This window comes from Lycorma delicatula, chromosome 5 (assembly GCF_047948215.1).
Source record: "Lycorma delicatula isolate Av1 chromosome 5, ASM4794821v1, whole genome shotgun sequence".
NCBI lineage: Eukaryota > Metazoa > Arthropoda > Insecta > Hemiptera > Fulgoridae > Lycorma > Lycorma delicatula.
The window spans coordinates 95,853,148-95,868,888 of record NC_134459.1 but is presented as its reverse complement, the minus strand read 5'-3'; the positions used below and the strand labels follow the sequence as shown (position 1 = coordinate 95,868,888).

Sequence of the window (15,741 nt, the reverse complement as noted above, 5' to 3'; positions counted from 1 at the left end):
AAGTATCGTCGTAACATGCAATCAAGCGTTAAGATAGATTAACATTGATTAAATTTTATCGGTTTGCCCATAAATATTGTTATGCATAATATTGTTGTTTTTGATTTTTTTTTAAGTTTCTATGTTATACAGAAATGTAATTTTCTGGCATTTTATGTTGGTTTACCTCTCTATATTATAAATATTTCATAGTAATCCTACACTCATTCTAATGTATGTTATTTCATTTTTGTTTGTAATGTAAGTTGAGCAACCAATCTGTATTTTATTTATGATGTCAGGTAGCAATGAAAGCTTTTAAATGCGCTTAATTCATTTTTATTATTGTATTCTTTAGTTAAGTTTTTTATATCTTTTCAGATTGTTTTTGTTTTGAGTATTGAAAATTTATTATTATTTTGGCAAGTAATAATTATCATCAGCTATTGTAAATGTTCTTGTTCATAATTCTATATCTGGGTTTATTTGTAATGTATTTTTTTTTTTTTATCGTTAAAGGTAACAAAGGTCATTTCGTTTGTATTTTTTGTTTTAAATTTTCTACCTTGTAACTAAATTATTTTGACACCATTTTTCACATCCCTTTAATGGCTCATGATAAATATTTACACCCAAAAAGTAACTGTAATACTTACTATTTTGATTAGTTATGAAACGGTTTTAACTCAATTAAATTATAAAAATAATAATTATACTTCTTTCGTAATATTATTAAATTAGCTTCAACCAGCAGTCTCTCACATTTATAGTGTTATTCTACTGTTTTTTTAGTTTATTGCTCTTTTTTTTATATCTGATCGATATAATATCTTATAATAAAGAATAAAGTTCTTTATTATATCTCACTCATTTCAATTAATCGGTGTAATTATATTTTTGTTATCACTGGCTTTTTTAAAGTTTGTAAAATGTATTTTTATCTTATTTAACTTATAGTAATGCATTTTATGTTCACTGGGGTTTAAATAATATTACTAGTTTTTGTAAACACACAAGTTTTTTTTTTATATAGGAAATTTATGAAGCAGTAGACAAGAGAAATTATTAATGAAATAGTATTTCCTTATGCAAAATATTCAGTATTAGAAAATTCCTCGAGTTCACTTGCGTCCGAGTTATGTTTTATGGTTTCTTCGATCCAGTCTTGAAATTTTTTCTGAGTGATATCTGTATATACGGATGGGTAGTACGGGTTTGAGCAGTACTGGACTGCTGAGAGTACCCCAACAAGTTCTTTGTTATGAACAAGTGGACTTCCGTTTTCATACTGCAAAAGAAAAACAAAACTTTATTATTATTTAGCATCGTTATTTAGTGCTACTAATTTTATTTTTCATGAATGTCGTATAACATTTCCTTATTACATATTATTAAACTTATGTCAATGTAATTTTTTATTTCCTATAGCGAATATTTGTATCTTCATCACAACGTGTTAGGGTTTTGCTCAAAAAATAAAATTTAGGCTTAATTTCAAAAAAAATATAATGACAGTTATATTATTTTATTAATTTAGTTAATAAAATTTAAAAAAAAACACCACGTTAGGTATTATCGATTCCATATGAAAATGAAGACTAGAATATTATGGACACATATTACCAGCGATGCTTCAGACCAGACTGATTATACAAATTTTGAATAAAATCAAGAATTACAAAGTGAAGAACAGTTTGAAATGGTTTAAGGAGATCGGAAAATATCTGCAAAACCTTAAGAGCACGGAAGAAATGGTTCTGGGAAAAGAAGATTTTAGGAAAATTCTATCGAACTTCTTCCGTAAAAGTGAAATGTACAACATATTTACACAGAAGAAATAAGGGCAGCCAGGTCTCAACGGATGAAAAACTGTATGAAAAAATAATGGGAGCAAAAGGAGCAGTGGATTGATCATTCTCCAACTCATGTAAAACTTTTGAAATAATGGATTGATTATTGTGCTCTTCAGTGGGCCAACAATAATAATGACAATTATATTTCATGTTAAACAATCCTTACTTAAGGCCGACATACAAATACTTAAGACGGATACAAATAGGACTTAAAGTCCTGTTTGTATCTCGTCTTCCTTTGTACTTTCAAAGAATGACCATATGTTTGTCAAATTCCTCTAATATAAGCGTATAGATTAACTGCAGTCTAACCTGTAGAGTATAGCTTAAAACTCAGGACTCCATTTAGCTTCAACGCCGTCGTTCGCGGTTATCTGAAATCTTCAATCGCCGATTACATAATTTATATGCTGGCTAAACACCCTAAATTTGGAACATTCTCCGAAGCCAGGTATTTTTTTCAAGACTTGAGTTTAAACAAAATATATTACAATATATAATGTATTTCATGCAAACGAAATATAACGTAACTAATGTCGTGTAAATCTGTAAATAGATAAGTGGAAATAGTATTTTATTAGAAAACATTATTTTACTCGTGGTAATCTTTCAGGATTAATTTGTGTTATTTGTTATAGCAGGGAATATAGTCAGCAACTTACTTAAACTATTTTTGATATAGAGAAGAATGCAAGGTTGCGGGCTTGCTTCCGATTTTCTGTGAAGTGGAATTTAGAAGTCGTATCAATAAAAATGATTATATAATTTCTCTGATTTTTACTTAATGATTTTTTCGTTAACTGATAAAATTTGAATTTTCTATGAATTGCAATAAAGTAATTTTCTACGGTAGTGAAGTGATTAAATACTTAATGAAATAGAAAGTTTGTAGAGTTTATAACGAAGGTTACGCAAAATAATAATAGAAGGTAGTTTTTATTTTCTAAACGCTTTGCAGGTTCTTTAAAAATATCGGAAAGTTCGATGCTTTCGATACTTTGGTAAAAATATCACGAGGTAATTTGTTTTGTGTATTTTTATTCCAGTTACGTTTATATTAAAAAAAGCATTATCATTTTGCAAGAATTCGCTGTTACGTTTTAGTAATAGACAGATTCTTTTTTTTTGTTCAAGAATTATTTTTAGATAATCAGTAATTCGAATACCGGGGACTGATATCTTTATCATTGAATATTTCTGTTATCCCTTAAAATTGAATTATAAAAAAAATTCGTACTGATTTTACATCTAAGTGTACCTTCATTATGTGGTATTTATAATTCTAATATATATATATATATATACATAAAATATAAATTAATGTACTCTATGTATAACTATTTTTTCTTAGCAATCAGTTGGTGATTGTAGTCTTGTAAATTAGACCAGTTTTTCTTATTGAACCGCCACATTGTAAAACCGTCGTACCAACATCTTTCTTTAACTATCGTGGTTAAATTAACCAACAGCATTTATTGTGCGGAAAATGAAGGAAAAGCATGAGAAATACCACCATAGATTTCCCGAACGATGTATTTATGAATTTATCTCCTATACCCGAGACCGTAAAATTAATAATTACTAAGAAGGAATTGTTATCAACATAATACAATAAACGCTTCAATAATTCAAGTATTGTATTACATTAAACTTACAATTTATTATAATGGCTTAAATTAACAGGTATATTTATGTAAATAACATAAATTACATAATCGTCATTCGAAGGTGATAGGACATTTTAAAAATTACCTATTATGAAACGGAATTAGAAAATTCAAAGAAATGTATTTCTATTTAAGAATCAATCGGTGGAAATAGAAAACCGAAATTTTATGGTAGAAAGGCGAAAAGAAGGTGATAAGTTAATTATTTTCTAAATACAGAGAAGAATCTGTATCTTTGCATATAGCTTAGATCTTCTGTTGACTCTTTCTGATTCATATTAGCGTAACTAATATTAAAAAAAAAATGTCTTTTATAATTGTTCATGCTCAGATAAAAATATGGGTAAAGGGATACACAGGAAGCAAAATTTTGGTTGACATGTAATCAGCGTTTAATGTTTAATCTAATTCTATTAAATGACATTTAACAATATATATGCTTTACTTACGAAACACGGTCCCTCAGTTTCAGTTACAGGTGTACAGTAGTTCAAGTCTGTAAACGTTGAATAATGCTGATAATCCTCTTTACATTCTTGGTAGTCTATTACTTTACGTGTTAAAGATCGTAACCAACCGTCATGTACTAATCCATTCGGATTGTCCTGAAAGAAAAATCAAACAACCAGTTAGTTTATTAACTAACGTTTAAGAAAATTATTCGGTGTTGATACTAAAATAGGTTGTAAAACTCCCAAGTACTTTTTAGTATAATTAATAAAAATTGTTATTAAAATCATTCATACTTCACCGTACTGTTTACTTTAGTTTGGAGAAGTTGCAGGATCATGAATTTCAGTTTTTCATTGATGCTGTTAATTTTAGTATACATATTTTATGTTGATTGACGATTTCATTGAGTTTACCTGTTATTTAGCTTATCCAAATAGTGACGAATCATTGTGCAGTATTTTTATTTGAAAATGTTTTTAGTACCGTATTTAAAGATATTCACTTTTCTTGAAACCGTACAAAATGTGTCGAATTTGAATTGATAATTTGACGTTATATTATATGCATTAATTCCAACTTTTCGATGGGTATCCCAATTCTATATGAGGTTAATATACTCGATTTCTACGGAAGGAGGTAATTAAAGCGACTGAAATCTCTCAATGAGATTTCCATGTTCTGCAAAATGTTGCTGGCCAAGAAATATACTATGAAGAACTACAACAAGAAAATATCTGCGTCGGGAAGTGACAGATATTTACTGACTGTTTAGTACCAGGAAGGATGAATAGATGCCGAACTCTTGTATTGTGTTGTAATTTTTTACCCATCGCTCGGTTGAAAAATAGTATTGTAACACAAATAAATTCCGGGAACGAATTTTGAATAGACATATAACTATTAAACAAGGTAATTTTCTCTTAATTTACTGATTATTATTTTATTGATTTTTGAATTGTGATGAATAAAATGCTAAGCATCAATTAAGAATTTACATTGTTTTTCGTTTGGTTCGAACTGAATCACTCCCTTGTGTACCATCGAGTAAGATAATTGGTAGCTCGATTTACTCGCACTCTCTTATCTCTTCGGCGAGTAAATCTATTTTCCGTTAACGAATTATTTTACTCTAAAGTTAATATTTCATTCGCGTAATTTCCATGTCTGGTATGTATAATTTCTTTTGGCACACATTCACGATAAAAAAACGTCGTTGTACGTTTAAGAGTTCGCCTATCACTATAAACTCTCCCAGAGGAATTCCAGTTGTGGCCTCTTGGAAGATCGTTTAAAATATTTTACCGCTACTCAATTATGTTATATGCCAAGCCACACAGATCAGCTGTGTGTGATTTGTTTTTCAGTTCCGATTAATTACAATTTTTGTTCTCTTCCATAAAATTCTCCTATTTTATGTTTATGTGCAAACAGTACAAAAACAATTCTGCATTCGATTGTTGTTTAATATCATTACTTTGTAAGTGTTTATTAATATGTATATTATAATTAGTTTTACTATAATATATATATATATATATATATATATATATATATATATATGTATGTATACATACATACAAATGTACCATGCCCGTAACTGTCAAGGAAATTTTTTGGGGTGAGTGGACTCCTCTATTTTCATTAAACTCATGCTTCTGAAAATAATAATGATAAATAGAAATTTAAACCTGTTTAATTTAGAAAAATTACTAGTTTACTGTAATTTCTGCAGAGCAGCAGTTTGATGGGTACAGGACCCGAAACTGAGTAATCTGAATTGTGAGGGTTTCATAATAGTCGGCCTACATCTTAAAAATACTAGTTACAGCTGGTTTATTAATCCTTCGGAAGGTAAAAATAAATTTTTACCGGTTGTTAGCGTTACCCAACAAACTACAGTAAGAGATTCATTTTTTTTTTTAAATGATTTTTTAGTGAAGTAACTGTACATTGTCGCACCTCTTAAAATAATTTAAATTAAAAAAACTCTTTATTGTTTGTAGTTATTTATCGTTTGGTAGAATATTTGCGAGCAGAAATCAAGTGAATATCTCCTTTAGTATAGTCGGAAATGGGGAAATTTGCCATCATTATTCAAAATCGTTTTACGTTTTTACACATTTTTCAAGATGGATGAATTTGGAAAATCTAGAAAATTGTATTTAGATATTCACTTAAAGATTTCTTCATACACGAAAAATCAAACTGATGTTTCCACTTTTACTTCATTTTACCCTTTCCGCTCGCACTTTCGAAAAATCCATTTTTATGTGCACTTACTCCGTAAGAAGAACATGTATACAAATTTTTATTAATTTACCTATTTTCTTATATTTACAGCTATTTAGAACTATTTACGTTTTTTTTTATTAATTTAGCTAGATTTATTTTAACTTAGTTATTGTATATATCAACTTATTATCTTACCTTCTTTTCTTCCCTGCCAGTTGCATTATAGTATCCATATCCAGTTATTACGACGCTGTCTCCTTTTAGTGGCTGTTTCTTTGCAATTTTAATTGGTTTCACTTTTTTATCAAACTTAAGTGGGGTTTTCAATTTAATCAAGGCTATATCATTATAAAAAGGATAAGTATAATTAGGATGTGAAACTAACTTTTCAGCCCAACTGGTTTGTCCCTTATCAATCGCTGAATCGCTGCCACTTCTTATTAGTGTCAAACTAGCATTTTCACTAAACAGAAAAATAAAAATGTTTAATTATTGAATAATTATAATTTAAAATATATTTATTGATATAATCTACAGATAATCGTTGTTAAAATTACATTTTTGAGCAGTTTGCTTTCTGAATGAAAACGTTGGACGAAGAGACGCAAAAAAAAAGCATTTTGTAGGTTTGGTGTAGTAGCAAAATATAACGGATATACCTGGATAGACATTACTTATAAAACAAAGCGTTAAAGAACCTTATTGTATTATAATATCGTATAATAATTAATTAATTCATCTACTAATTTTTTTCTTCATAATATAAGTATATTGAAAGAGGAAAGTTATTTATATGTTAAATGTTGCGTTTTCCGTTCGTAAACAAGCCATATTATGATGGGGGGAATTAGATAAATAAACGTAATATTTTGTGAAGCACATCACATTTATTTTTAACCTTCATCCAAATAAATGTTTAATCCCCATTTGAGGATTATTATTTATTTTATTATTTCACTTTCCCTTGCCGATACAAGCATGATGTACATAAACTATTAGAATTGGAATGATTTTCGTACAGTTGTACTCTTTATGAGAACATAATTCACAAGCACCAACCCGTTCATAAAATGAGACAGAATATTAGTAATCCAATAGGTGCGTATTAATTATAGGAATTCAAAAATTAGAAATTTCTTTTTTATAATCCCTTTTCTCGTAAATTACAGTTATATTTTGTTCCTAGTTCACTTTAGGTATGTATGTAATTTTCTCTCTGGGGCTGTGTTTGTATTTCTAAATATGACTTCATGATAAAAGTGTAATTTTTACAAACTTCATTGTAATTATTTGTGAAGAAAAATGAGGTTTAATATGTAAGTATTGAATCGTTCGAATCTACCTTTTTCACTTTTTACCCCTCTTGATCGTCTCATCTCTGTAAATTAACACGTACATAAATTATATCATTTGTTATTTGACGTCAATATGCCTAGTCAGTTATCTTTTATTCTATGATTTATTTTCTCTTTGGATTGCAGATGAATCATTTTATATGCGAAGGAAACTGATCCTTGGTTTTTTCTTTTTTCTCGTGTAACCTTGGATAAAAATTAGTAATTAAAGAATGAATAACACGAAAAATATGTTATCTACCGGAATTTTTTAATCATAAAATTTGCGTATTATTCGATATATTATTCATCCAATAGTTTTAGCTTTATATGTATTTTTAATTGCGATTATTAACTACGATTTCATTTTTACATGTATTTTTTCGAAAGTGTTACATATTTTCATGCAACATTTTTATCATTCAAACTAACATTCGTTTCTACGATCTACGTAAACGTAGAAAGTATACGGAAAGATTTTTTGTAATAGTAGTTTTACAGTTTAGTGTTACCTTGAGTGTTTTTATTGTAAAAATCTTAATGTTGATTGTTTAATATTATCACAGTTTATAAATCGAGTAATATCAAGAGTTTACCATGTTTCAAACTGATTTTGTTTTATGGTTGTAATTTGAAGTTATTTTTACGATTAATTTTTTATTATAGTTAAAAAATTAAAATATTTAATAAAATCGGACATATTTTTACTTCCTCGCTAATATCAGCTTACTCTCGCTTTTTACTTCCTCTAATATTTTTACATATTTTTCGTATTGTAATCGCGAAAAAATTCGGTTTTCGGATTACAACGAGAATATCTACTATTTTGACCATTCCTGAATCCATATTGACTAGTTTCGGCGTGATTTATTTACATACGTATGTATGTATGTATGATGCATCTTGCATAGCTCAAAAACAATAGAACGTTGAAATCTTGGGTTTAGGACTGCTGTAACATCTACTTGTGCAGCTATCCTTTTGATTCCAATCGACGTGACCAAAAATGTCCAAAATGCTCAAAATCCCAAACATTGGGATTTTGAACGTTTTCTTAACTGTTATAGGAAGCACTATTTGCAAGCTTTTCAACGATATAAGTGGTACTTACTTTCACTGGTTCCAGAATTATGGCCAAATAAAATTTTAATTTATGAAATATTTGGATCTTACAAGGAGAAGGCACATCGATTCGAATACGACTTCATTTCCTTTTTTTTACTTTTTTTTTTAATTTAAATATATTCTTTTATTAATAATTATTAACCTATGATTAATTCAATAATAATAATAATAATAATAACATGAAAAAATCAGAAGTTATTTCTAAAATAAAATTTTATGACTTTTAAAAATGTGTGTATGTAATTTAATAGGCGTACAAAGAAGTCATGTGGTGTCCACATCAGATAATTGTACTTACAATAGAGGTACCCATGCAGATGTCAGTACCCACTTCTTATTCAGTATTATCGCAGATCCCAGATGGTATGCCCTTGTCATCACGGCAGCCTGAAAATGCAAAAGAAGATTTTATTTTTTACACCATCGAACATGTACAATCTTTTCCCACTGAACAATGACTTTTTATTATTAATTTGAAAGAATGCAACTCCAACAGTTTTTAGTTCTTTTATATTTCTTTTTTCTCTTACTTTCACGTTTTAACAGCTTTCGATGTATGATTAATGAAATAATTATTTTTTGTAGTGTGTAAGAAGATATGCCTAGATTAGGATTCGAACCTTTGGAAGAAAGGTATAGACGCTACCGGTCCGCCAAGAAGATGATGTTATTTCTTGAAAATGAATGTAAAACTTAGACAATCTCACAAATTATCGAAAACGAAAAATATAATGTTCGTTCGTTTGGTATGTAGGTTAGCGAGAGCAAATTGTGTTACAGCCGACCGATCCCTAAATACAATGTAATACATTCTGCTGTTATTATCAGTTTTCAAAAAGACTGAAAATGCATTTATCCGGCAATTATGTATGTTTATTTTAAATTTATTGGGAAGGAACATATCTGCGCTAATATTTTTCTTACGCCTATTTATTTTATGAACTGTTTGTAAAAATTATAATTTTACTGTATGTATTACCTAATGGATTTTACGTATATAACGTCTTATATGATAAATATTTACAACCGTTTACTTCACAGAGGTGATTAGAAAAAATTCCTTAACTTTAGAAGCGATCTCTTTAAAGACATAACTGTTTCGTTAGTTTATTCAAAACTAGTACGTTTGTTAACAAAACAAATCAACTTAACTGAACTCAGGTTCAACCCAGCCGATTAAGCTCAGCATAACTAAATAATACTATAAAATAAAAGATAACTAAACTTGTTTATTAATCTGATGTCCCACGTTCTATTTCTTCTGCAGACGAAAAGTCAGAATATTCTGAAATAGATTGTGTAACGTACACTTATACCAAACGTGCTTAATTTCTTTGCTATTTCCTTTACTTTTTATGTCAAGTTTCTTGTTGCCTAAAATATGTATATAAACCGGATAGACCAGTATATTATGTATTCCTCCCTCTCTCTCTCACTCCCTCTCACTCTCTCTATCTCTATCTCTTTTCTGTTTAGCCTCCGGAACTACCGTCAGGTATTACTTCAGAGGATGAGTGAGGATGTTATGTATGAATGCAAATGAAGTGTTTTCTTGTACAGTCTAAGGTCGACCATTCCTCAGATGTGTGGGTAATTGAAACCCAACTACCAAAGAACACTAGTATCACGATCTAGTATTCGAATCCGTATACACGTAACTGTCTTTACTTGGATTTGAAACTTAGAACTGTCGATTTCGAAATCAGCTGATTTGCCATGTTGAGTTAACCACTGGACCAGCCCGGTAGGCTATATTATGTATAATTATGTTTATACGTACACCTGTAGTAATTCGAAACGTTTATATAAGTTGCTCGACATTTAGCACCTTTTAAATAGTACTTTTATCAGAAATATATTAAACTAAAAACTTTTAATTTGATCAAATTATTATTTTTTAAACTTATTCCGGAAAAGTTTAAAAAACTCAATCAAAAACAACTTAAAAAGTATTACAGATTCAGCTAAACAAAATAATGAATGATGTTTTTGAAGTTATATATTTTGAATACAAAACAACCTAATCGTATGCATGCGAGAAACAACTTTTAGCGTTGTAGAATATTGTGTCCTCTGACGGTAACAGATTGATATGAACGGTTGCTTTAGTCGTGGAATATATTACTGTTATTTATGATAATAAAGTTTAACTTACCGTATAAGGGTAATCTTTAATTGATGCTCTTTTCCCTCCTATTATTCCAGCTATCATGTGATCTGTAGCTTCATTTTTATTTATTAATTTAATTTCTTGCCCGTTGAATTCCTTTTTATCTTTGTCGTTAGCTGTTGCGAGTTCATTAGGAGCTGCATTAACTGTAATACATTAAAAAGAAAATTATATAAATGCTGCGTGTTAAGTCAGAAGGATACCGTCTTTCATGGATTTATTTGAGTTTGTAGCAGTCATCTTTGGATGTGTTACACAACACACCCAAAGCTGAATCTGCGTATTGGCTGATTAAAAGTTTATTTCGTACAAATTGTATCATATTAATTATTGTGTTGTTTGGATTATACAATTCTGTGTTAGTTATTTTATTTGGAACTGCGCATTTCACAACCTGTAATTGATTTATGTTCATTATATGTTGCATGTAAATAGCACTTTTTGAACTACTAATCAGTAAGTATGTTTAGTTTAATTTTTTAGTTTCTAGTTTTTTATGTATTACTTTTTTTGCCTAGCATATGATGCAATGCCATGGTTTTTTTTTGCGACCACATGTCTACGTATTAACCTGTATTCTGTTCCCGTATAATATTTACTTAAGATTATATATATTGCATTAAGATGTAATAGTATCATTTTCGCAGATGAAACAATTTTAATATTTGGAAATGATAACTGGGAATCATTTTTAGTCTGTATTGAAAAGGGATTTCTGACAAAACAGGTTTGGTTCATCTTAAAATTTCGTACCTTAAATATAGAAAAAATTAAATTGATAGCTTTTTATCCTTCCTTAAGAGGACAACCACAGAACGAAATAGATGGATGTGAAATTTCACATGGATTCTAGCAGTGCTATGTAAGTGTCCGGTGATTGGAAAAGTTAAATACCAGATATATCTTGCCATATTTATAGATGTAATTTATGATGGGCTCTTACTAGATATATTTGTAAAAAATACAAATTTGTTTCTTACATATTGTAAAAACTAACTAAGATACGTTAATTACATGAAATTTAATTGATATATTTTGCATTTATACAATGTTACAGTATGGTTTATAGTTTGTGGTGGAACTTTTGATTCTCATTTATTTATAATGGAAAAAAGACAATCAGAACATATTACATAAATATAAAATATATTTAAACAAATTTTTTTTTGGAATTGGACGTTATGACTATCAGTTGATCCATGAAAAGCCTAATGAGACATACTCACTGTTACATAGGTCAATTTAACTTACGAGCAAATTACGGTAATTGCTAATAAATGACAGTTCAGAAATATGACAAGTATCGTTTTGACCATTATACGACGATCATGTATGTAGATTAGTACAAAACTAATTAAGCGTGCACGATGTAAATTTTTTAAATATCAAATTATAAAATATACAGCCAATAATGAATAACGAAATGGATTAAAAATAGTCTTTTCCTTAGTATAATTTATTTTTGTTGAATTCTGTTAACTAATTTACCTTTAGTATTTTTTTTTTCTTTATAAAATATCTAATCTTCAATTATTAATAAAATTGTACTTCACTACTATAATTTTGCTATGTTATGTATTAAGGAGAGCTTTTTACACATTTTCTCTTTTACAGTAGTTGAATGAATGATCTCATTGTCAGACAAGTTCTTCACAGTTTGCTGGTTAAAGCATAATAACCTATTATCTTTTAAATAGAAATTGTAGTCAATTTAATTGCTAACTTATATTAATATTGTCTTTCTTGTTAAAAATGTAGAATGTTTGTATTGTATTTTGTGTTGGGAATAAATAAATAATCGGAGAAACAAAAAACTTTTCTCCAGAAGATGTAGTTTTAAACTTTTTTAAAAGTTTTTCTTAAAGATCTTAATATTTTCGAATTATATGCTTTTATGGATATTACCTATTAAACTTAATGCTAAAAATTAAAATTTCCAGTGGTTTGACGTGATTTTGATCCAGGTAAACGACACCATACCTATCCATAACGCCCATAGTGTTTTCTGAAAATATTACTTAAATCATCCACTTCTTCCTTAAACATTCAATGAATATTTTATTTAAATCTTTATTGCAGAAAACCTGTTTATTTTTAATTATTTACATTTTTAAATATTGTAATATTTCGTGGTACTTGAGTTTAATGAACGCGGGATAGATTTAAAGAAGTTGATTTTGTTTACGTAAATGATTATAGAACACCGGCTCTTATCCATTATCAGAGTTTAACATAAAACTCTTTTGTACGTATACCTAAAACGGTATTTTAATCTTGAAATATTTTTAAAAAATTTAATAAATTGTAAAGATTACCAACGTAATTTTTAATCGAGAGAATAGTTGAGCTGTGTATTGTGAACACGATTTGTTCAGCGGCTCAAATAGTCACTACTCCAAAAATATTGAACTCGATCAAATACACCATCAATCACCAACTTATGGGGTTTAACTTTAATACGTATATTAAAGTTAAACTGATTTACTTTTGTGAAAGAGAACCGAAAATATTGCTATTGCCATGTCACATTTACGGAAATTTCATTAAACACAAAAATTGGCAGAATTCCCAGTTAAAACAATTTACATAAATTGTTCAAAACATTATAGTAATATTGAAATCTTGGACACTTACCGAAAAAAAACGTCGTACATAATGAAACGATAACCGCTATTGTCTTCATTATATTTTCTTTCAACTGTACTTCTCAATCCTACTAAAGCTGTTCGTGTAACGATTTATATTTATATATTATCTGAAGTGTTAAAAATTTTAAATTTTGATTAACATGTTATCACAGTTGTTGGAACAAATATGTTGTTGAGATAACATAATTTGATGAGCTATACACTTTCTTCATAAAATACTTGCTACGTTGAATATAAATATTGGAAATAAATTAATAAACGTAATATAACAAAATTTATGAAGGGAAATCATTTGTATTTATACCCACCATCAAAATAAATCACAAATCCTAATTTGACCACTTCATTACTTTTTGCCCGTACAAACGTGATGTGTACAAACTACTGTTATGCGGAAGGAGGTTCGTACCGATGTTCTCTTCTCCTGAAAATAATTCACTAGCATCTCCCTCCTTCATAAACAAAGCCAGTAATGAGACAAGATATTGTAATCTTGTAGATGCGTAGTTGGTGATTGTAGGGATTCATAGGTAAGAGATGTTCCTCTTCTAAATCCTTTTCTACTGGATTAGTTACATTTTATTACCTTTGTTATTAATGACTTTTAATTTTTTATCGTACTAATAATTTGTTAGGGAATCAGTTATTCGTTTTATCTTTTTAGTATTTTTATTACAATTATATCAGAATTAATCACTGTTATTTTTAGATACATTTTTCCGTTAATTTTATTTATTAACCGTCTTTATTAATTTATCTATTGATTGATTGAATCATGTGATCTGGAAGTCTCCAATTCTTTATGTAACGTACATTTTTTGATACGTGTTCCGGAGATATCTTCATCCGTTTCACCGTAATAAACGTACCGCTAACACAATGGAAGATGTTTATTTTCAGAAATAATAAAAAACCGTTCAAAATTCAATCGTGGATGTTAAAAAAAGTACGGAGAAGGTGTATAAAAATTTTGTCATACAATTTCAGTCAGGCAGAACAGGTATCACAGATTTTCATAATAGTAAGTAGAAAACCATCAGAATCTTCGTTGTTAGTCTACCTTTTATTATTTTTTTTTTTGTTGAGGTTTTTAGGGACATCGACTACTTTGGTCATTAGCCCATCCCACTTCAAAAAAAAAGAAGAAAAAAAAGGTTCAATTATTCACATTTCTATGAATCAAAAATGTTCAAAAATCTACGTTCTTCTAACTTCGAATCCAGAATATTACTTTCTAGGCTTTCCTTTCGGCCATCCTTTCTTGCAACGTTTCTCCATTCTTCTGACGGCCTCAACTTCTCATGACAGGTATCTGAGGCCTCAGACATGGCATCGTCTTTCTCTCTTTCGAATGCCAGTGACGTTCTGCGGCTGACGTCAGTTGATGAAAGTTTCGTCGGTGCTGTTAGCATCTTTGCTAGGGAATCTAAACTAACAAGCGATCCACTCTCCGTGGCGGATGAGCTGGACTCTATCTCTACTGCAGTACTGGGTCCAGCTGAAATAGATGCTCTCACCGAAGCTGATCTTTGCGCTTTTGGAGGCTCTATTGGTACAGGTTTTATATTCTCTACGTCTGGTGGTTTCTCAATAATAACTTGCACCTCCATTTCCGTAGATTCAGATTTTCTTGCCACAATTTCTTTAAGCTTGTGACTAGACGACGGAGTGATCCGTTTCTCTTTGCTAGATAAGTCAAGATTTTTTATTCTTACTTCAGTTGGTGGCTTAATAATCGCCTTTTATTATTATCTGTTATGTTTCAATTATGAAGACGTATATATTGTTTTATATGTATCCAGAAATTTTATTCCCATTTTTTAATGCTATAATGACGTTCATTACAGCATTCTGTAATGAACATTTTTTGTAATGATGTGGTGAATTGATTACTTTTAACGTATAATTACCGTTTCCAAATTTTTATTATAAAGGTACATTTGAAACGAGTTAAATTGGTAAGCGTAAAGATAAGGATTTACTATTTTTTACAGAAATACGTAATGGCCTGAAGATTATATCCATTTGTCTTTCTAAACAAAGATTTTTTGTTATAGAGATCATGCTGTATAATCTATCTTATCTATTTGTTTTTACATATAAATAACATATTTGTTTACATATATAAATCCCTTTTTAGGTTAAAAGTAATGAAGTTGGTTTAGTCCTATTTTAGTCTTACAGTACAAACGTAAATTTGTACACTAATTTTTGTTTTCCATTTCATGAAAAAACAACTCCTTTTTTAATCCAAAAATTTTCTAAACATTTTTTTGATAA

The 15,741-nt window shown here is 29.0% G+C and overlaps 1 protein-coding gene across 1 annotated transcript; it reads right to left on the bottom strand.

The window, feature by feature from the left end:
* Positions 1-978: 978 nt before the first annotated feature.
* LOC142325229 (chymotrypsin-2-like) lies at positions 979-13,606 on the bottom strand. The gene is made up of 6 exons (XM_075366709.1): positions 13,448-13,606; positions 10,799-10,959; positions 8,942-9,030; positions 6,380-6,647; positions 3,949-4,104; positions 979-1,267 (listed from the first exon to the last, which is right to left on the bottom strand). The coding sequence occupies exons 1-6, from the start codon at positions 13,494-13,496 to the stop codon at positions 1,064-1,066; spliced, it is 927 nt and encodes a 308-aa protein (XP_075222824.1). The 5' UTR covers positions 13,497-13,606; the 3' UTR covers positions 979-1,063.
* Positions 13,607-15,741: the final 2,135 nt, after the last annotated feature.